We start from the raw sequence: 21,643 nt of genomic DNA on the forward strand, positions 1-21,643 counted from the left end.
TATTAGAAAGTCACAGGAGCTTACTCAGAATATCAAATTCCATTCTGGAAATTAAAAACCAAAAAACTGAACCTGTGCAAATCAGCGCCTACTCATTAACAAAGGAACCAGATAATTACAGAAACATTGCTGAATTCCAATCTCAACTTTACACACACACACACACACACACACACACACACACACACACACACACACAATTTAACTTTTCAATACATGTACAGGTATTTTTAGTGTCTTGTACTTAACTGTTAATGATTATTTAAAAAGTGGGAAAATAGACCGAATCAAGCAATTGAAAGTAGTTGCTAGAAATGGGTCTTTGGTTGGATGATTAAGATCTCAAATGGGTCTTGGGAGAATTATAAGTACACAGTCTTTAAGAATGTGATGAGAGGTCTAGCTTCTTTCCCCCTGAAAAGGGCAGATGAGCAGATACAGCATTTTATGCAGCATTTCAGGGAGTTCACAGAGCCCCTGAAATCCAATTAGAAGCCCTGGCTAAGAATCTAGCACCTTATTACTAGATAAAACCCAGCCAAAATCTGTTTCAGAGTCATTACAAGTCCTGGAAACTTCAGGCACTTTCTAAGGGAAGGTAAACCTGAAGTAGTCATCAGCCCCTGGGCAACTGCATTGAATAGTTGCTCTATTCAAATTTATTCAATCTAGGTATCTTCAACAAATCAGCATCTCTGAAACTCTCTCTTGAGAGTATAGATACTAGGATACCTTACTGTAAAGACAGGCTCAACATTATGTTGTTGAAAAACAGAACCAGCAAATCAAACTGAAAATCGTCTTGCACAGGAGGTTAGCTGCTGTGAGGAGCAAGGTTGCTGAGTGGCACCTGAGCCTATCACAGGTGGCATTCTACTCTGTCCTTTCTTTTCTTCCTCCTTCCAATTCCTGTTCTTTTTCCTCTTCTTTATTCTTCCTCTCCCATTCTTCTTTCCTATTACCTCGGACATTGGCCCCCACAGGCATTGCTTAATTCAGCCTGTGATGCAAAAGGTGTTAAGCCTCACTTGTCCTGAGTGAGTCAACTTGAATTCAATAGAGAATCTAATGGGGGGCTCTGAGAATGCCTCACTGATGACCAAGAAACACATTCTTGCTAGAAAAGCTTATTCTTTAGGGAAAGCAATTTTGAGCAAGGAAGGGTGTGGGGGATTGCTTTTTTTAAAAAAAAAGTGATTTGGCTGCAAGGGGAAAAGATTGCCTACACAAAATCTGCTGATGAAGTCACAGAATGACTCCACCTCTGGAATGAGCTTCATTTTCTTGTATTTTGGTAAGAAATTTGGCTCTCGATTGGGAATTCAGTCACTCTATCCACTCAAGGGCAAAATGATAAGGTTCTATCAGACCAAGCGTCTAAATGAACCTGAGACTCTATCAAGGTCAGAAATGTTGCATGTCAAGCCAAAAGATCTCTCTTGGGCTTGCTTGTTTTGACTTGTACCCACAAGTCAAATTTGTCTTGTCTAAGTGTCCAATCACGTTATAAAACAAAGTGCAGCTCTCTACAATACAGCATCTTCTCAAGGGACAGGAGTCCTAGCTATACCTCTTGAGGGATTCTCTAATTTTTCGGCCCCTTTGATTTCCACAGGACTTTAACTTGCCTCCATTGAGATAGAGGAACAGAGTATGATTTTGGAAATGCTGAACCCAGTGCATTATAACATTACCAGCGTAGTGCCCGAAGCTGTTCCTGTTGCCACCATGCCCATCCTGCTGCTCACTGGCTTTCTTTTTTTGGTCTGGAATTATGAGGACACATCCTCAATCCCAGGTAAGTCGTCGTTCAGTTTTGTATCTAAGATTATTTACTTGGGTTTTTGGTCCAGGAGGGTAAAGAAAATTTTGTAAAAGACACAGAGCAAACCTGGGGAGATGGCTGAACCCCACAGCAACATTAGCAAATGAAGACTCAGGTGAAAATTTTTATATCAATTATCTGTACATTTTAAATGAAAGTATTTTAAAATACATTAGATAACACCTTCTACTCTGTGGTTATCTCTGGTAAGGCAGACTTGGCACAAACCCTTTAAGGTAAGTTTGAGACTGGAAGGAGCAAGGTAAAATTTCAGGCTTTTTTGTTGTTTATTTGTTGGATTCAAATTCATACCAATTTTGCTCTGAAGGTGGAAAAGTCTCTGGAATACCTTCTGTACTCCTTTCCTTCTCCTTCCCACTCTGCCTCATCCAGGCCTTCTCCCTGCCTTCCATTAACCTCCCTCTTCATTTTCTTTTGTTCTTAAGGGGAGGGGGTGATAATGGTGTCACCATAAGGACTGGATGAGACCTGGGCAGTTGGAAGAATGGGGACCACTACAATTCCCTTTGAACATCACACCCTGATAGATTCTTCAACAAAATCTGTGGGTCAATCAAAAGTAGAGTATAATATAAATAATTGGATAAATTCAATAGAAACCCCCAGCACTCCACCACCATCAGATTAATTCAGAATGAATCAGAAATATCAGACTAGTTCTTTAGTTTTCAGTGAAAATTCCTTGTGGCAGGCATCTGCCCCAATCCCATAAGCTATACAGTAAGGCTGTATTTCAGGAGCATAGTCATTACACACTTCCAAGCGTGGAAGTGTGCCTCAACACAGAGTAATTTAGAGCCAGAGTATGGGGCCGGTGCAAAGTGCCCTGTGTCTGGATTCTTTAAGAATTTCCAGAGAACTGCCTGTCTCTCTATCTAATTCAGCCTGGTACTTTAGGTTACTTTGATGCCCAATTTAACAGAACATTTAATTTTGTTCTCTACTCCCTGATGGGGTCTGAGGGAAGATTCTTCCATGGTCTTTAACTTGAAATCCTTTCTCACTGAACTTCTTCTTCCCCAGTGGGCTCCCAGGTCAGATTCCAGGAATAGTGGAGGTGAAGTAGGTGCATTTTAAACTAGTCCCTTCCCCCGCCACACACACACACACAGATGTTTATGCTGCAGGTGGTGGTAGAACTCCCTCAGCCCCACAAGTGAGGAGGTCAGTCTAGGGGGCAAGCATGAGAACTGGCATACCTGGAGCTATGGGTCAGGAGCCTCAGTGGCCACCCACTCTGCTCCCTGCTGTGGGCCAGGGACACCATGCTGCCATACACTGACAGGTCACATAGTGCTGTGGCTCTCAGCCACACGTGAAGAGGGGCCCCCATGCTGATACTTGAAAAAAATCTCCCCAAGTGATTTTTTCCTGAGCAGCCAGGGTTGAGAGCCACAGATATAAGTCCAACACCTTCATTTGACAGAAGGGGATACTGAACCCCAGAGAGGCAATCTGCCTCGCCCAGCAAAATGTTTGACAAAAATGAGAAACCAGGAAGTTCAACCTCCCCATCTTACAGGTGAGAGAGAAATGGCCTGTCAGATGCCCAGCTGCATGGAAAGTGAATGCACATGTATGGTGGGGCAACCGGAAGCCCTACTTCCCATGTGGCTGCTCATTTTGCTAGTCAGGGATCTTCTAGGTCCAGGCTTTCCCTTTGAAAATGGAAGGTCTGCTCAGAATCCCCTGTGGCACAGACTCTGAGATCCCATGTTCCTTGTTGGGGTAGGAAAAGTGAGGAAATTGGCTTTGCTGGGGTAGTTCCAACCAATACTTCTAAACTCCTTTGGCCAGTTCCCTCTCGTCACTGGTCTCTGGGTTCTCAATTTTACAGGTTTCAGGAAGCTCAGGGTCAGTGAAAGCCAAAGGAGCTTAAGAAGGTGCAATGATTCAAAGCCCTTAAGTTTAAGTTATAGTTTACAACAAAGCAACTTCATACCCATTTTCTCTTGTGATCCTCATAGCACTCTGGTGGGGTGGGTGTATTTCTGCCTATTCTGCAGATAAAGAACCTGAAACTAAAAGAGGGTAGATATTGCATGTCTACTAAGTAATAATACTTGGACTCAAATCTAAGCTTCTTCAACCCACATGTACTGAGTGTCCCTGCTATATGAGGCTCTGGGAGGTGAGGGAGACATGAGGGTACAGAGATGATGCACAGACAGGTGACTCCATGCCAGGGAGAGCTATGAGAGTCTGGGTGAGGAATTAGGAGCTCTAGAAGCTTTGGTTCTGGGGAAATGCTAAGAGTTCACTGATCTCTGTGCAGGATTCACAGTTCCTGGCACCTGGCAGCTCTTCCCCCAAAACACACAGCTATTCCCCAACCTTGCACATGGGTCTTCTCCCCCAGAGCCTCTCTCTGCTCTGGGCACCAGGTCCCTACAGGGGACCCAGGGGAAAGGACACTGCAATATATTCTCTTTTCTCCTCTAAGAAAATATTTTATGGAATAGAGCACAAATAAACATGTCATCACGTTCCAGGACAAAAAATAGAATGTCAGCAGAGTCCCCAAAAACACCTCTTGTGTCTTTTCAATCATACCCTCTCTCCCCCAGTAGTAAACGTGTTTCTGTTAGGTGATAATTACTCCCTGCTTTTTTACAGTTTGACCACCTAATTTCACATCCCCAAACAATATGTAGTTTAGTGCTGCCTGATTTTAAATGTTTTAGCAATGGGATCCTATATTACTTGCTCTTCTATCTTGCTTCTTTTGCTCAATTTTATACTTGTAAGATTCATTCTCGTGGTGGCCTGCAGCTGTAGTTCATATGGGCTGTAGTTACACAAACATCTTATATTTAATTACTGTTTCTACTGTTGAAAGGCATTTGGGTGTCTTCAGTTTGGGGCTTATTGTGAATAGTGCTGCTATGAACATCCGTGTGTGCAGGTTTCTCTAGGGTGTATACCCAATGTGAAATACCTTTCACACAACAGTTTCTTCATTAGATAGCAGGAAAGAGGCCCAGTTGTTGGCTTCACAAAGGCTGTCTCTATACTAAATTGTAGTCAAGCATTTACTGCTCCTCTTAGGGTGAAAACGGCTCCTACATCTGTTGCATGCCTAGATAAGCATCTCCAAAACCTAGAAGCAGAGAGCAGCTTCATATGTGGCTGCAACCAGAATATTTCCCTAATGTCCTACTGAAGTTTCTCCCCTCTTAGAGCATTCTTCTCTCTGGCTGGAAGGTGTAAGATATGTGTGTAAATGAAAGGATCATATTGTGTTATAACTGCTTGATTTTGTACTTTTTCTTTACTTACCCTCCCCTCCTGCCTGGGATTCTGCTGGGGACCTACTTACACTTATCATCCCATCTCTAGTCCCTAATTTGGAACTAGTGTCTATACCTAGTTGGGTTTCAGTAAGTGTTTGTTGGATGAATTAAGCTGACATATGAATGATCACTAAGGACCCAACACTCTGATTCTCTTCTGGTTAGAACACTCGTGTTTCCAACCTAAATAAAGTTCATTGCAATCTCCCTTTTGAGTAGACACAACTCTGCACTGTCATCTTTTATGTTTGAATGGTGGTTCCCAAACTTTTAGATAAAAAATGAAAAGTGCAATCTTTGTTTCTCATGAGCCTAGGACATTGAGGAAGCAAATGTTGAATAAATCTACCTCCAAATAGCCAGATGTTTGACCTCATTTGGAATAAATGTATTTAATACAATGATATTTTTCTATTTTTATAAAAATATAAGTGCAACCTAAAATACTCTAAAAAAGAATGACATGTAAAAGTTTATTTTCTATATTATATATACATCTAATTAATTTTAAAAATTCATTCAGAAAACATTTATAGATCATGTACAATGTTTCAAGTTGTAACTATCCAATAAAGTATTTTGTTATTATGCATATTTCAATTGATAGCAGGTTAGTATATCTCATGACATTTTTAAGGAAATACATATTCAATTAAACTTGCTTATTTAAATCTTTTTAAGAACTTAATGGAATTATTTTATATAAAGTCAGTTATCTACTTATAGTGTTATTAGTATAAAAGATTTAGAACCCTTTGAAAATGTTTTTCTTCTATAGATGTGAACAAAGTTCTTTATGTTGAAGAAAAACAGCTAACAGTCTTGCCCACATTAATACAACTCTTGCATAATTAAGAACTTTGCCAAATTTGGAACTAAACATCTAATTTAGATTACTCAAGAAAAAGCTTAGATTATCTAGATTATTATTACACAACTACTGCCCATAAAGTGAGAATACTGCCTCACACAGTTGTGCATGTTTTGCTTTATAAATATCTCACTAACAGAATGGACTTAAAGGAGAAGATTTAGAAAACTAATACTTTATACATAAATTCTTAAAATCTCTTCAAAAAGCCTTTGTCTAACTTTTCACCACCACTGGTAAATTCAAGCTACCAAGTTTGATATCTATATAATAAAAGCCTAAGCAACCATTACGGCAGAATGACCAGAATGACCAGTCGCTATGATGCGCACTGACCCCCAGGGGGCAGACACTCAATGCAGGAGCTGCCCCCTGGTGGTCAGTGCGCTCACACAGGGGAAGTGCTGCTCAGCCAGAAGCCAGGCTCATCGCTGGTGAGTGCAGTGGCAGTGGCGGGAGCCTTTCCCACCTTTGTGGCAGTGCTAAGGAGCAGCGAGCCAAGCGGTAAGGAGCAAGGGGTCCAGACTGCGAGAGGGCACAGGCCGGGCTAAGGGATCCTTCCCCCAGTACTTGCATTTTGTGCACTGGGTCTCTAGTCTGATATATGCAACAGAAAATTCCATAGTTGTTCACTGAATTCCTGTCTTCAAAATTCTGCCTTTGTCTGCCCTGGAAGGGTAGCTCAGTTGGTTGGAGCATCTTCCCAGTCAGGGCATATACAAGAATCAACCAATTTATACATGAATGCATAAATATATGGAACAATAAATCAGTGTTTCTCTCTCTCTCCATTCATCTTTCTCTAGAATCAATAAATTAATTTTTTAAAATTCTGTCTTTGTCTGCATAAGCAAGGATGAAAGTGGCTGAGTAAAACCACACCGAAGGACTAAGACTCTGGTCTAAAAACTGATCAGACTCACTGCCTACTTCAAGTTTTAGCTTTATTTTGCCTAATGAGATTTAGCTTAAGATTCTTTTCTTAAACTGAGTCCTTTTTAGAGGATGAATATTATTTGTTTGGACATTACCTTTGCAGACCATGTTTTTCTTAGTTTAAAAGGTTACACCATAACATTTTTTATAAAAGTTTATATCAAAACTACAACCTAATTCTGATCCACTCATTAGGTCAACTGGGGGATTTAAACCAAAAGTTTTCAGACAAAACTAGGCAGTCAAACAGATCTGTCAGTTTGTCACTTTCCCTGGTGACTATGCTTATAACTGACAGACTGATAAACTTGTATTTGAAACTCACTGACACCATTTAACATGGCAAGAAAACAGTAGACACATGCCCTAGTTCATTCTGAATGAAATGATTGAGACCAAATGGAACTAGTATGGTGTGGACAATGAATTCCTTTTTACTCATGGAGGGGTAAAGAAATTCTAGTTAAGCTTACTGGTTGTTGTTGTTTTTTTAATTTTTAGTGATTCACAGATATACATCAGGAGATGTGAAAAAACACTTAGGTATAAAAAGAACAAGAACAGCAGTAGAAAAGCAGCCTCTCTTTTTGGTGTAAGTGGAATGCTGACTGTGACTTGATGGTTTTCCTAGGTCCTGGCTATTGTATGGGAATTGGGCCCCTCATCTCCCACTTCAGGTTCCTGTGGATGGGGATTGGCAGTGCCTGCAACTACTACAACAAGATGTATGGAGAGTTCATGAGAGTCTGGGTATGTGGAGAGGAAACACTCATTATCAGCAAGTAAGTCTATTAATAATCAGAGACCCATTTTTAAAGTCAAAGCTGGGCTTTTTTCTATTCAAAAAACAAACTTACTTATTTTGATATCTTGCCATCTTTGTTCTTGAGGCTATGTTTTTATTAGTTCAGTGAAAGTGAGATATTCCTAGGTAAAAAAATCTAACATTGCAAACAAGTGGAACAAACAATGAATGGGCTTTGCCTGAAGCCAGTGCTACATAGATAAAGAACTCTGGAAAGCTGGGAAAGTATTCACAATCTCTCTAATCAGTGAATGTGGAGAATATAGATGGTCTGGTTTCAACAAAACATACTTTAGAGAGAGGCATTATCTTTTCTGCTTTCCTAAGCATGCCTGAGACAAAAATCTGACAGTACCAGTTTGCTAGTGTGTTTCTAATACCAAGCTACTGGGCACCGCTAGAAGGGTAGACAGTAGATAAAGAAGCCATCCATCTGACGCTATGCTATTTATGACTGCATGCCCGTGTCCCAGCTGAGTGATCTTATTAAATAAAGCAGGAATACTATTGCCTATTAGAAGAAATGATGCCCCCCCATTGTTATATTTTCTAGATAACTTTAGCAGATTGAATTCACTCCAGGATTAATCAAACATGCATTGATTGTATAGAATTAGCTTTGTGAAATACCCGTTTTCTTATTTAGTAACTAGAGGCCCAGTGCACAAATTCATGCATAGGTGGGGTCCCTTGGGGTGGGCTGTGAGGCTGGGGGCATGAGTTGGGGCCCAGCTCGTGCCCCTAGCCTCGCAGCCCTGCAGCCCTGCCTGGAACCTCGCCTTGGCCTGGCGCCGCCCATTCACCTGCTCCACCATCCCGCAGCGGTCCCACTCTTGTTGGGGCCCATTGGGGCTGGCAGCACCTCCACTGAAGCGCCGCATCACCAACATCCGCCATGTTCCGTGCTACCACCTGGTGGTCAGCTCATGTCATAGTGAGCGTTCAAAATCCCATTTGAACTCTGGGTCAAGGGGACAATTTGCATATTAGGCTTTTATTATATAGGATCATAGAAAATGAAGAATGTCAGAAAGAACATATTTGACTAGACTTCCAGCTATCTTTACTAGATTTTTAGCAGCTTTGCCAACACTGTCTCATTAATGAATTTTTATATTTACAATCCTTAATGGGGCTTTACCCACAAACTAAGGCTGGCCAGGGTCTTTTACTGATTTATTAGAATGATTTGTTTAGATCATAAACTATCACCCAGAAGTAAAGTGAAGCATTTCTGGAAACTACATTGATTTTTTTTCAGGCCAATATTACATATATCATTTCATAAAATACCCTATTATCCTCAAAGCCCAATTCTCTGAAGCAAATACCTGAAAGAAGGAAGTAAGGGAGAAAAATGTATTATCCTTCCAAATATTTTTAACTATTTTAATGTTATTTTTGACCAATCTAACACCTCACTTTTTGCCTCGGTTTTTTCTGTTCCTTCAGTTTGGTGATGTTGCACTTTTAAGGCGGACCATGCTTACACAACTGATGTAAACAGCTTCAAATGGAAACGTCACTTTACTTCACTCTAGTGTAGTGGTTCTCACAGAGTGGTCCCTCAGCCAGCAGCATCAACATACCTGGGAACTTACTAGAAATGCACATTCTTGGGTCCCAACCTGACCCACTAAATAGGAATGCCTGGGATGGGCCCACTGATGTGTTTTCAGGAGCTCTCCAGGTGGCTGGAGGCACACTCAAGTTTGAGAAGCACCTTCTCAGGGCTAGACCATGCTTACTCTTGGATTTCACTCTCTTGAGCTATTGAGCTGGTCAGCCAAATGTGAGTGAATTTGATATGTTTTCATTTTAAATAATCAATATTTTACTCACTTTTGCAACTGACTGCAGTCTCCAAATGTCCTGGGACTGATGACATTTAGACGTGGGAATTGGACATCCCCAGCACAGCAAGCTGTCTTCCCCACCTCAAGTCAGCATCTGCCTTCCTTGTCACCTATTTCCCCCTGCAGACAGGTGCAGTGACCCACAGGATATTCATCCAAAAGGTTATCTGCCCACAGCTCAGGATCTGGAGCAGTGGTTCTCACCCATGCTGCACATTAAAGTCACTCAGAGAGCTTTAGAAACACCAATGCTCAGGCACCAGCAGTGTTTAGAGCTCTCCGGGTGATTCCAATGTGCTGAGGAGCTTGAGAGGGGAGAAGAGGTAAGAAGTTTCCAGAGCAGGGGGCCTTTCCCTGGGGCTGGGGGAACAGCTAAGTGGAGTTGGAATGGTTTTGTCTTGTTGTGTTACCTTTAGGTCTAGCTCAGGTGGTGGTCGTATTAGACTAGAATTGGAGTGAAGAATGACGCATGGAGAAAGGAGCAGGGAACCAGAATAGAAATCACTCTTAGATTCTGGATGCTTACATCACCAGATAAATTCCCTGGAAGCCAAAGCCACTTCCTGAATTGGGACCCTCATTACAGTGAGGGGTGGGTGGCATCCAGCCACTCTGCTGTCTTAATTAGAAAAGTATCTTAGTGACCTAACCAAGTCAGGCGCTGATTCACGCTGGAGACGTGGACACAACCCATCCTGCCCTTCCCCCCAGCTCTTCCAGTTCTCTTTGTCCTGTCCTCACAGGCTTTTCACTGGTTGGAGTCTTTGTGTTCTTTTTAATTGCCTCTGAGCCACTCAATTTTGTTAAGGGCCTACCCCGCCCCCGACAGGAATAGGACATGTTTGTCCCTATCTCTTTTCCCTGCCTGTCCTTCAGGTTCCTTCCAGGACTACCTGTACCTCTTGAAAAGACCCCATTGGACCTCAGAAAGCTTTTTATTTTTATATGAATAGTTTGCCAGATCTTTTTTCTTTTGAAAAGTTTGAGATCTATAGTCATTATAACTGTGTAGAGATTATGGCTCAACTTTTCTAACCAGTTTAGTTCTGAAGTGGTGAGGGTGCAGAACTTCAGGGCAGGAACAGGGGCGGGGGTGGGGATGGGGGCTGGGCAGGCATGAGTGTTGCTGGAATGTGGCCTGAGCAACTCCAGGCTTTGGGGGAAGGTCCATCTAATCATCTGTACATAAAGTATGCACAATTCCCTAATCAGGTATGTGCTAAATCAATGAGGGTCTACAGAAGTTGTGCATGACACTATATGTCATACATAAATTATTTTTTGTCATGAATACAAAAAAAAAATTGTGGATAGCATCCATAAAGCAGAATTAGCAATGGACATGCTAATTAGGGTCATATTTACATATATATTAGCAATTAACATAGCAATTAGGGTTATAGTGCATGTTTTAGGAAATTTATTCATTTACTCTTTTTTTTAAATCCTCACCCAAGGATATGTTTTCTTTTTATTTATTTTAGAGAGAGAGGAAGGGAGAGAGAGAGAGGGAGAGAGAAACATCGATCTGTTGCCTCCTGTACTCGCCCCAAACAACTGGGGATTGAACCTGCAACCTGGGTATGTGCCCTGACCAGGAATCAAACCTGTGACCTTTTGCTGTACAGGGCAACGCTCCAACCAACTAAGCAACACCAGCCAGGGCATATTCATTTATTCTTTAAGCATATAATTATTGAGAATTTACTATTCTCAATACTAAACACTAGATGATCCTAAGTTATCATAGTCATTATTGGTTCTCCATTTATTTATTAAATAAATATTTACTGAGAAGTTACTATGTTCCCTGGATATCATAAACAAATCAGCCAAAATCCCTACTGTCATAGAGAAATACATTGTTCTATTGTTAATATACTAACAATAGAGAAGTAAAATATATAGTATATCAGTAGGGTAACCAACCATCTCAGTTTGCCTGGAACTATGGGGTTTCCTAGGATGTGGGATTTTTAATTGCTGAAACTGGGACAATCTCAGGCAAACTAGGATGGTTGGTCACAAAGTTAACAGGTAGATATATGCTACACAGAAAATTAAAATAAAGTAGGGGGATGGGGAGGGTCTGTTGTAGGGTTGGGAGCACAATTGTAAATAAGTGGTCACAGCAGACCTCATTGAGAAATAGCATTTAAATAAAGACCTAAAGAAAGTGAGGGAGAAGGCCATGCAGAAAACTAGAGGAAAAACATTCCAGACAGAAGGAACAGCAAATGCAAAGGCACTGAGATAAGAGCCTGTCTGAAACATTTAAGGAATAAGAAGGATAACAATATGGCTAGTGGAAGAGTAGTGGAGATGAGGTTAGAGAGGGAATAGGATAGCAAAATCTTGTTGGGCCTTGCAGGCCACTATAACAACTCTGGCTGGTACCCTGAGTGAGATGTAGAACCATTAAGGAGTTTAAGCAGAAGAGTGACATATCTGACTTATTCATGTTTCAGCAGAATTATTCTGGCTTCTCTGTTTGGAAAAGATGGTGAGGGGACAAGGGATGGGTACAAAGAGAGAAATTAGTCGAAAAATGGTTGTGGCTCGTCCAGGTGAGAGCAGTAAAGTAATAAGATGAAATTCTGGATATATTTTGAAGGCAAAGCCAATAGGTGCTAACAGACCGAATATTGGGTGTGAGAGTCAAGGTGACGCCACAGTTTGTGCCTGAACACCTGCAAGAATGAAGATACTGACTTATGTGAGATAGGTGGGACAAGTTTGGGATGGGGAGAAATCAGCTTTGATTCCATTTCAGACATTTTGACTTGACAGGTCTTGTAGACGTCTAAGTGGGATGTTGAGAAGCAAAGTCTAAGCCTTCTGACTGTCAACAAAACCTCACTGTTACCAATCCAATGCCAACAGGAGTCCCTAGTCTGTGGTATGGTGAAAGGAGTAATTTTATTCAGATAAACAGTTTGCAAACCACGGAAAGGCAGCCTCCAGTGGAAACTGAAAGTGTGCATCTCCAAAGCAAATGGGAGGCTCACATATATAAAGTGCCCACCTTGAACCCTGATTGATCCATTTTATGCAAATGAGAAATCCAAATTTACATCATTTGATTGTTCTAAATAGCACTGTCCTGAATGGTTGGATTAGCACATCTTGATTGGTCTTAGGGAGCTGCTTTCATTGTTGGAAAAGATACAAATGAGGACATAAAGACATAAAGAAAGTGAGGGAGAAAGCCATGCAGCTCTGATTGGACAGGGCAGGTCTCAGTCCATTGGTCAAAATATGATTCTAGTAACTCCTTTATAAGGTTTGGCTCAGTGAGCAGGAACACAGTGCAGGGAGGCTGGCAGCTCAGTCTGTGGCTTTTCCCTGATATGTAGTGTGCATGTAAACAATGGCTGCTAGATTCTGATTTTGAATTTCGCACCGTTAACCACAAGGAGTCCTTCTTGGCAGATATATTCCTTCCTGTGGGCTACAAGACCCTCCACCATAGTCAGAAACTAACAAAGGAAGCTAGATAGAGAAAGGAAAACCAGGAGAGGATGGTGGTCTGAACACCAGGTGACAAATACATGTCAGGGAAGAGGGGATTGCTAACCATAACATGTGAATACAGAGATCTGAGTGTTGCATTTAGCAATAGGAAGTTCACAGATAACCTCGACAAGAGCAAGGTAGGGACAAGAGAGTGGTGAAGGCAAAAGTCTGACTAGAGTAAAGAATGGGGGAAGATGAATTGGAGGCAGCAGGTGAAATATATTTCCTAAGCAGTTTACCATAAAGTAGGAATTTCATCCACAGGAACAGGAGGGAAGGCTGAATATATGGGCACAGATCCTGATGGTTGGAGCTTGCAGAGATTCCAGTTGCTTCTGTTTTCTCAGTAAAATTGGAAATAAAGTCTTTAACTGAGAGTGAGGGGGGAGGAAGTGGAACATATGAAGAGAGAGGAGGCAGAATACAACAGTCATCTGGAAGAGTGAGTGAGGGAGTGAATGGACTAGGGCCGTGGTCAGCAAACTGCAGCTCGCAAGCCACATGCGGCTCTTTGGCCCCTTGGTGTGGCTCTTCCACAAAATACCACGGCCTGGGCGAGTCTATTTTGAAGAAGTGGCGTTTGAAGAAGTTTAAGTTTAAAAAATTTGGCTCTCAAAAGAAATTTCAATCATTGTACTGTTGATATTTGGCTCTGTTGACTAATGAGTTTGCCGACCACTGGACTAGGGAAATGTAGTAGACTTGCTAGCTGCACTAAGGGCCCACTTAAATGTAACTGAGAACTGTCAGCAGTGTGTGGGTGGGGGTGGGGCTGGGGGTAGGGGTGGGAGGCAGTTCCCACTGCCATTCAACTGCCAGTTGCAAAGCACAGAGTAAGCCAAGAACTGGGTTTAGCCAGGGTTGTGGTTTTACCAAACAACTATGGCAAAGTAAGGAGAGGGTCAGGGGAATTGAGGATGCATGGAAGAGAGTGATTTTAATGATTGATAATAAAGTATTTTTCAAACTTTCTATTGAGAACATGTTCAAATGAACAGGAAAGATAAAAGAGTAGTCCTCCCCTGCCCTCGCCATGACATTGATCTTTGGAAGAGACCAGGTCAGTTGTCTTGTAGGCTGTCCCACATTCTGAATTTCTCACATTGTTTCATTATGGTGTCATTTCACATATTTTTCTATTCCCTGCATTTCTTATAAATTGAAAATTAGGTCTAAATGCTTAATTAGATTCAGGGTAAACATTTTTGTAATAATAGTTCCTTGGTAATACAGGCATTTCATACTGCTTCATATCAAGAGACAAGGAAAGGTTGTCCCACTATTAATGATACTAAATGTAATCACTTGGTAGGGTGGTTACAGTCTGATCTCTTACAATGACCCCAGTACTTAAGCTGGGTAAGTGAGGATATTAGAAGGGCAAAGGACAGTGAAAAGGTGATAGACTGATGGAGCATAAACTTCAGGCACAGAATAGGTCTAGACAAGGCAAGTATTTCCAAATGTTGGGGACCAATTATTCCATTATTCCTAGTGCTCATTACTCTTGAACCTGGCCATAGACGTGTGGGTCCTTTAAACTCAGAACACTTACCACTTAAGAACTTACTTCCTGGCTCCTTTCCATTTTGAATAAACAGTAGGTTTGCTATCTTTGGAGATATCTTTTTACTTTAGTTATGTTTAAAGAACAGTGACTCCAGTTACCAGACAACTAACACTACCCTCTATCCCTCTGAGCTTGGGGACTCCCTCAGTCTCTCCTCAAGATGAGAAATTCTTACTTTCCCATCGTGTATAACATCTCCCTCAACTGGTGTTAACATCTCCCTCAACTGGTGTTACAGTGTACAAGCTCGGGGGGGGGGGGCGAGTTCTCTAATGTGCTACTGAGTGCCAGACAGCTCTGGGCCTGGTTCTTTGTTCCTCACCAACCTTCTCTTACTCATTTTCCCAGTTTACTCTCGTTAGATAAAGCTAGCCTACTTTTGATAAAAGACCTAGTTGAAATTGCTTGTCTGCCCGCCAGTCACACTTGGCTTGCTGTGTGTGTGTACCACTTCTGTCTTGACAGCTTAGTCCTTTGCCAAGGCTGAGCCTGGGACTCAAAATAACTGAGATGTTGGTGCCCCCTAGGGGACACATTGATTTTAAAAGTTATATCTTTATTAACTAACATTTCATTGGGTTTAAGTTTGGGGCTTCTTGTTTTCTTTAAAAAAAAAAAAAACACACAACAAAAAACATTGTGATAAAGGTGAGTTTTATTTATTTATTTTTAAATATATTTTTATTGATTTCAGAGAGGAAGAGAGAAGGAGAAAGAGAAACATCAATGATGAGAGAGAATCACTGATAGGCTGCCTCCTGCACGCCCCTCACGGGGCACCGAGCCCGCAACTTGGGCATGTGCCCTTGACTGGAATCAAACCTGGGACCCTTGAGTCCGCAGGCTAATGCTCTATCCACTGAGCCAAACCAGCTAGGGCTCTTATTTTCTTTTTAAAATTGATTAGTAATTCCTCAAAATAAGTGGACAAACATCCATCAATAGAGAATCACATAAATTATTTTATGTAATAAAAACATAAATGGACAGGCCAGTGTGGTTAATGTAGTATACAAAAGCTCCAGGGGTCAGAGCAAGAAAAATAGTGTTCGGCTTGTCTTCTAAACACTAAAAAATTTTAGATACAAATTTTTTAAATAAAGAATAGACAAAGTACTTCTTTCTGCTTTAATTATAGAATGAGGTCAAGGAAGGTAAGAAAAGCTAGAATTCTGAAATCTGTTAAGAATTTCCGTCTTCTCTGTAGCATGATTTTTCTATACAGGACAAGATTTTAGCTGTTTGTCAGTCAAGTTAACTCCCTGAAATATAAATAGAAGCATCTGGATTTTTCGTTTTTGTTCTTGTTTCTAGGAAGAGGGAAACTTGTCTAAAACTTGGGATCATTTGATGAATATTATCTGGAATCAAGTCAAGAGAACATTTTCCTTAATACAGAGTGTTTTGATTTGAACATATGATTTTTTCACAAGTAATTTATTCACTTAATGGTACTGCCATTATTTCAGGGGTTTTCTTTTAAAGTTTAAATAGGACTATGGAATCCATCACAAGTGGGAGGGTTTGGCTAATTAGCTCACAGCCTAATCCGCTCAGCCAGCACAGAGTTGTTTTGGCCCGTGTCTTCTGTGAGAATGTGTTTTTCACAGGCATTAACAAAACAACCTCCTTAAGGCAAAGTCATTCTTTTAGGAGCCAAGTGTCAACTTTGACAGGGAGGAGCAAGTGTTAAGCCGGTCACTCCAGCCCAGTGTAAGAAGTAGGCTCATAAGAACAAGTTGCATGTACTATAGCAGCCATACCCCATGTTTGAGAGTTATATGTTCAGGAAACCCTCATAGTAAGAGATTTTGCAGTGGAGAAACAAAATTTCAGTGGAGAAATGAGGAGAGAGAACCAAAGTTGCTTGCAGTAAACTCATGAAAACTTGAATAAATATTAAGTTCACCAAAAAAATAACAATATTGTCTAAAATGAAGATAACACCAATGATGTTTTATGCCTCTTGAATTTGCACAATTGGGCATTGCACAATTACTTTACATCTTCTATCCCTTGCACACCAAAAAAAATCCAGGTTTTCCTCTTTTGTAATAAATACCAAAGAGATGTTTATAAATATATGTTGCTTTCTCGCAATAATGTGCATATTTTCTTCCTATTTCTCTGCTTTTAATGTGCAGTCCCTTTCCAATGTTAAGAGCTGTCTCTGAACTCTTTTCTGGTCTCAGAAACATAGGATAATTTATAAATCCTCAAGTAGAAAACGCTCTGGGGATCTATTTCAACTTACCTAGCAGACCTGTGTGGATTTGTTCTCAAGCCCCAAGTCAAGAACTATCTCACCACAGCTCTGCCTGTGGCAGATCCCCACCAGTGCACACATGGACACCCCTCATACATGGCTTGCCTCCCGCCCTGTTCACACAACTGAAACACAGACTGGTGGCAGTTTGCCCTGCCTCAGCTATCCTCAAGTCTCCCATAGTTGCACTGCAGAAAACCTCTGCTCTTCCTCTACTAACCACTCTGCTCCTTTTTTATGTTTCCTGTTTGTTATTTTCAATCCTTACCCAAGGATACCCCTTCATTGATTTTAGAGAGGGGAAAGGAGAGGAAGAAAGAAACATTGGTTGCCTCTTGCACATGCCCCAACCAGAGACAGGACCCACAACCTAGGTATGTCCCCTGACCAGGAATCGAATCCGAGACCTTTCTGTGCATGGGAAGATGCTCCAACCAATTGTGCCACACTGGCCAGGGCTCTGCCCCTTTTTAAATTCTCAAACCCTGGTCCCTTTTTCTCATACCCGCAAGAAAAATGGCTATCAATCTGAATATACTTGTGTAGAAATTTTTGAAGTTGCAGAAAATATATGGAGAGAAGTAAAGCTGCCTATGCTTACATTTTGTTGGAAATTTGCATTTGGCCATGTTGTCCACATATAAATACTGTGACATAGGCCTGGTAATTTGAAGCACCTGTTGTCATGCCTCTTGGAGGAGTCTGAATAAGAGTTGGAGCATGCTTTGTTAGCAATGGAGCCGAGGGGTGATAAATGAGACCTGGTTTATGCCCGAGCACTGACTCTGTGGTCCTCTGTGAACTCTGTGCTCCAACTGTCTACCCAGCAGCACAGGGGTGGCTGTGGGCCCCTACCTCAGAGATGGCATGTTCTGGATTTATGTATAACAAGGCTGACCTTGGAGGGAGATGGCTGAGCTGTGGCCTCTCTTGCCTCACTCACTCAGCCATAGCCATGCAGCCCTGTGAGTGAGGATTTGGGGGTCTGGCTACCTCACCTCTCTGGGCCTTATTTTGTCTACCTAGTATCCTCACTGCACTGACTTTTTTCCAGATACTTTAGATAATCACATCTGATTTCTCCAAGTGGTGTTTGTGCCTGGTCTATGCCTACAACACAATATTGGCATTTATGAAAACAATGGACATGCAAACATCACGTGTCTTGCTTACTATCTTCCCTGTCCTCTGATAAATATCCCATCTGTCTTCACACACCCTCCATCTTACTCACCAGACAGATAGCTTATTAACTCATGTCAACTTTGACTTCCAGTCTCCTGACCCACGCTGTTCATGGCCACGGTCATCACTTAGCCCTCATCCAGGTGGTCTGCTTCTCTTGGGCCCTATGCTCACCTATTTTCCAATCTTGGCCCCTTTTCACAGAAAATGCAGCCACTCACAGCACTTCTTAATTTTTCTCTTGGTAGAGAAAAAAATAATTTATTCCCTCTACCCCACAATTCTCAACTTCATAAATTCCCAGCAGACTTTTCCTCCCAAGAGTTGTCTCCTGCCCAAATCCTCACACACACAGCATTCATCCCGGCTCTTCCCCCTTCTCCCTCTCCTGTGCTGCTTGCACCTCATCCAATAAACCCACCCTAACCTTTATCCTAAAGAGAATAATTTTCCTGTTATCCTTCTGATTGTTAAATTACTTAAATTATTCATTTATCTTCCCAGTGCCAGAGGTTAATATCTAAGCAGTTTTTTAAAAAATTGATTTTAGAGAGAGAGAAGTCATAGACATGGACAACAGTGTGGTGATTATGGGTGGACGTGGAAGAGGGCTTAGAGGGGATAAATGGTGATGGAAAAAATAAAATAAATAATTTTTAAAATAGCCTTGGCCGGCTTTACTCAGTGGTTAGAGCATATACTTGGGTCAGGACGTGTAGGAGGCAACTATCAATGTGTCTCTCAGATTGATGTTTCTCTCTTTCTCCCTCCCTCCCTCCCTTCCACTCTCTAAAAATCAATGGGAAAAAAATATCCTCAGGTGAGAATTAACCAAAAAATAAATAAAAAAAATTTGAAATGTAAAAAAAAAGGAAGACATTTTTCAACTGGAGAGGGATGTTCTCGTGCTAAGAGAAGTGCTTATTCAATATGAATACTAGAAATCATGCATGGCATGTAGCTCAACATGCATTTGCTAAGAGAGCCACCTGTAGTCAAAATCATCACCAGGAGTTCTCCTGATCCTTAAAAATTAACACCAAGGCTTGCTTTCTCTGCAGGTCCTCAAGCATGTTCCACGTAATGAAGCACAATCACTACATCTCCCGATTCGGCAGCAAACTTGGGCTGCAATGCATCGGCATGCATGAGAATGGCATCATATTTAACAATAATCCAGACCTCTGGAAAGTTGTTCGACCTTTCTTTACAAAAGGTAATCAGGTGCCTGGCTACCTTCTGCTCTTGTCTGTGAATGTTCCTTTTTTGGAACTCATTCTTAAATTCTGCTGCTTCAGTTTTGAAATAAAGATATGAGCTAACGTGCATTATACGTTTACTATATAGTAGGCACTGTTCTAAATACTTGGAATTTAATTCCACAGTAACCCTGGGTGGTAAAATACTCTAATAACCTACATTTTACAAATGAGAAAACTGAGGAATAAGGAGGTTAAATAACTTGTCCATGATCCAAACATTCATAGGAGACAACCCCAGAGCCTACGTTTTTAACTACCACAACTTCCATTCCTCTGGTTAACGCACAAAGCGATTTTATAAGCATGAAGAAGAGACAGAGCTCTAAATTTAGGATCATTCAATTAAAAATTGAGTGTTCTGCCATATGTTTGATTTAAACATAGCCAACAATGTGTTTGCTAAATCACTGGCTGACATCCAGATGTTTTAACGGAAAGCAACTTGTGAATAAAATTAGAGAATTTAAGAACTGGGAAGGACTCTATATGTCACTTCATCAGCCTCTGAGTTTTATAATTGAATTCACAGTCCTATAGAGGTTGTGATTTTTGCCCAACATAGCAAGTCATGGATGAGCAGAGACCAGAACCCAAGTGTCCTTATCTAGTGAGTCCTGCTGGAAATGAAGCTGTTGGGGGATATACGTAACCAGACTTTGACATTAACATCAAGAAACATAGTCATGCCTTGGAAATGTTGTCAGTGATGGCAACTGGCTAGATGGATTTTAGGTATGACCATGCACCATCAATATTCTTTCCTCCAGTCAGCCTTGCAGGGAACCCAGATATCTCCTGCGTGGCTGCTGAGACAGGGAAAAGCTATGCTTGTTCCTGCTGGGTGCTGATTACCCTCTGCTGAGCTGTCCATCACAAAGACTCAGCACAACTTTGTTGTAGACTCTGTTGTATTAGTTTCCTCTTGCTGCTATAACAGATTGCCACAAACTTAGTGGCTTAACACAACACATTATTTTACAATTCTGTATGTCAAATCTGACATGGGTCTCACTGAGCTCAAACCAAGGCATCAGCTGAGATGTGTTTCTTTCTGGAGGCTCCCTGGGAGATCGGTTTCTTTGCATTATCCAGCCTCAGAGGCCACCCACATTCCTTGGCGTGTGGTCCCTTCCTCTGTCTTCAAAGTGGGTTGAGTCCTTTTTATATCACATCCTATGACCTTCCTTCTGTCATCACATCTCTTTCTGACCTCAGCTTAAAAAGGTTTTCTGCTTTTAAGGACTTACATGATTAGGAGGGCCCACCTAGATACTACACAATATTCTCCCCATCTCAAGGTCCTTAATTTTAATGATATGTGCCAAGTCCCTTCTTCCATGTAAGGTCACATATTAACAAATTCCAGGGATTAGGGTCTGGACAACTATTCATATTGGGGAAGATAAGTCCTCTTATGCCTGACAAAAGTGCAGAATTGGTTAATGAAAAGAGTATAGGGTACAGGATTATAGGTTGTGGATTCTATTCCAAGCTCTGCCACTTTACTAGTTATATGACCTTGGACCAGTCACTCAGCCTCTCTGAGCTTTAGTTTCCTTATCCTTAACAAGTAATAAACACTATAGAACTTGAATTCTAGAGTTATTGTAAAAAATAAATGAAATCATGTTGTAAGATCCTATAGAAATAGAAGTGTTGTTTTTTTTTTACTTTATCATTTGGTCCGGTTATATTAGGAATATGCGAACTAGTATTTAGGAGCAATTAACTATCATATACCATTATTCTCTATTCTGACATGCAAGAATTGATAGAAACTCTAAACTCATCCATTTGTTTAACAAACTACTGTCTTCTCATCATTGAATAAGGTGCCTAGAACACAATAAGAAACAAGATATGATACTGGCCCTCAAGGAATTTATAATGGGAGAGGGAGCAGAGTACCTTGCCAGACACACTCCTCAATGATGTGTATGGTTGAGGCGTGTGCAGAGTGTACAGAGCACAGACCAATAGGCCATCTAAAGCACACTGAGAGGCCCTGGCCAGTGTGGCTCAAGGACTCTGACTTTAATAGCAAGTCTGAATAATAAAAACATAAAAAGGAAGATTGCTCTTAGAACAAAGAGAGAAAGGGGGGCTTTAAGAGTTAAAATCTCAAGATAGATCATCTACCATCAGAAGCCACTGGGCAGGAGCAGAGCAGAGGGTGAGATCAGAGCCAGTGCACTCTACCTGTTTTCATTCATTCACTCATCCACTTATGCATTCCT

General features: G+C 41.2%; 1 protein-coding gene across 1 annotated transcript in view; it reads left to right on the top strand.

Moving 5' to 3' along the window:
• Window positions 1–1,632: 1,632 nt before the first annotated feature.
• CYP19A1 (cytochrome P450 family 19 subfamily A member 1) overlaps window positions 1,633–21,643 on the top strand; it is a gene marked incomplete at its 3' end in the record, with an annotated part of 31,889 nt that continues 11,878 nt past the window's right edge. Inside the window, exons 1-3 of the mRNA XM_080659597.1 lie at window positions 1,633–1,798; window positions 7,578–7,728; window positions 19,206–19,360. Of these exons, the coding sequence (XP_080515723.1) occupies window positions 1,654–1,798; window positions 7,578–7,728; window positions 19,206–19,360 (451 nt within the window). The 5' untranslated portion in view covers window positions 1,633–1,653. The remainder of the gene's footprint in view (window positions 1,799–7,577; window positions 7,729–19,205; window positions 19,361–21,643) is intronic.

This window comes from Plecotus auritus, assembly GCF_963455305.1.
Source record: "Plecotus auritus genome assembly, chromosome: 1".
NCBI classification, from domain to species: domain Eukaryota; kingdom Metazoa; phylum Chordata; class Mammalia; order Chiroptera; family Vespertilionidae; genus Plecotus; species Plecotus auritus.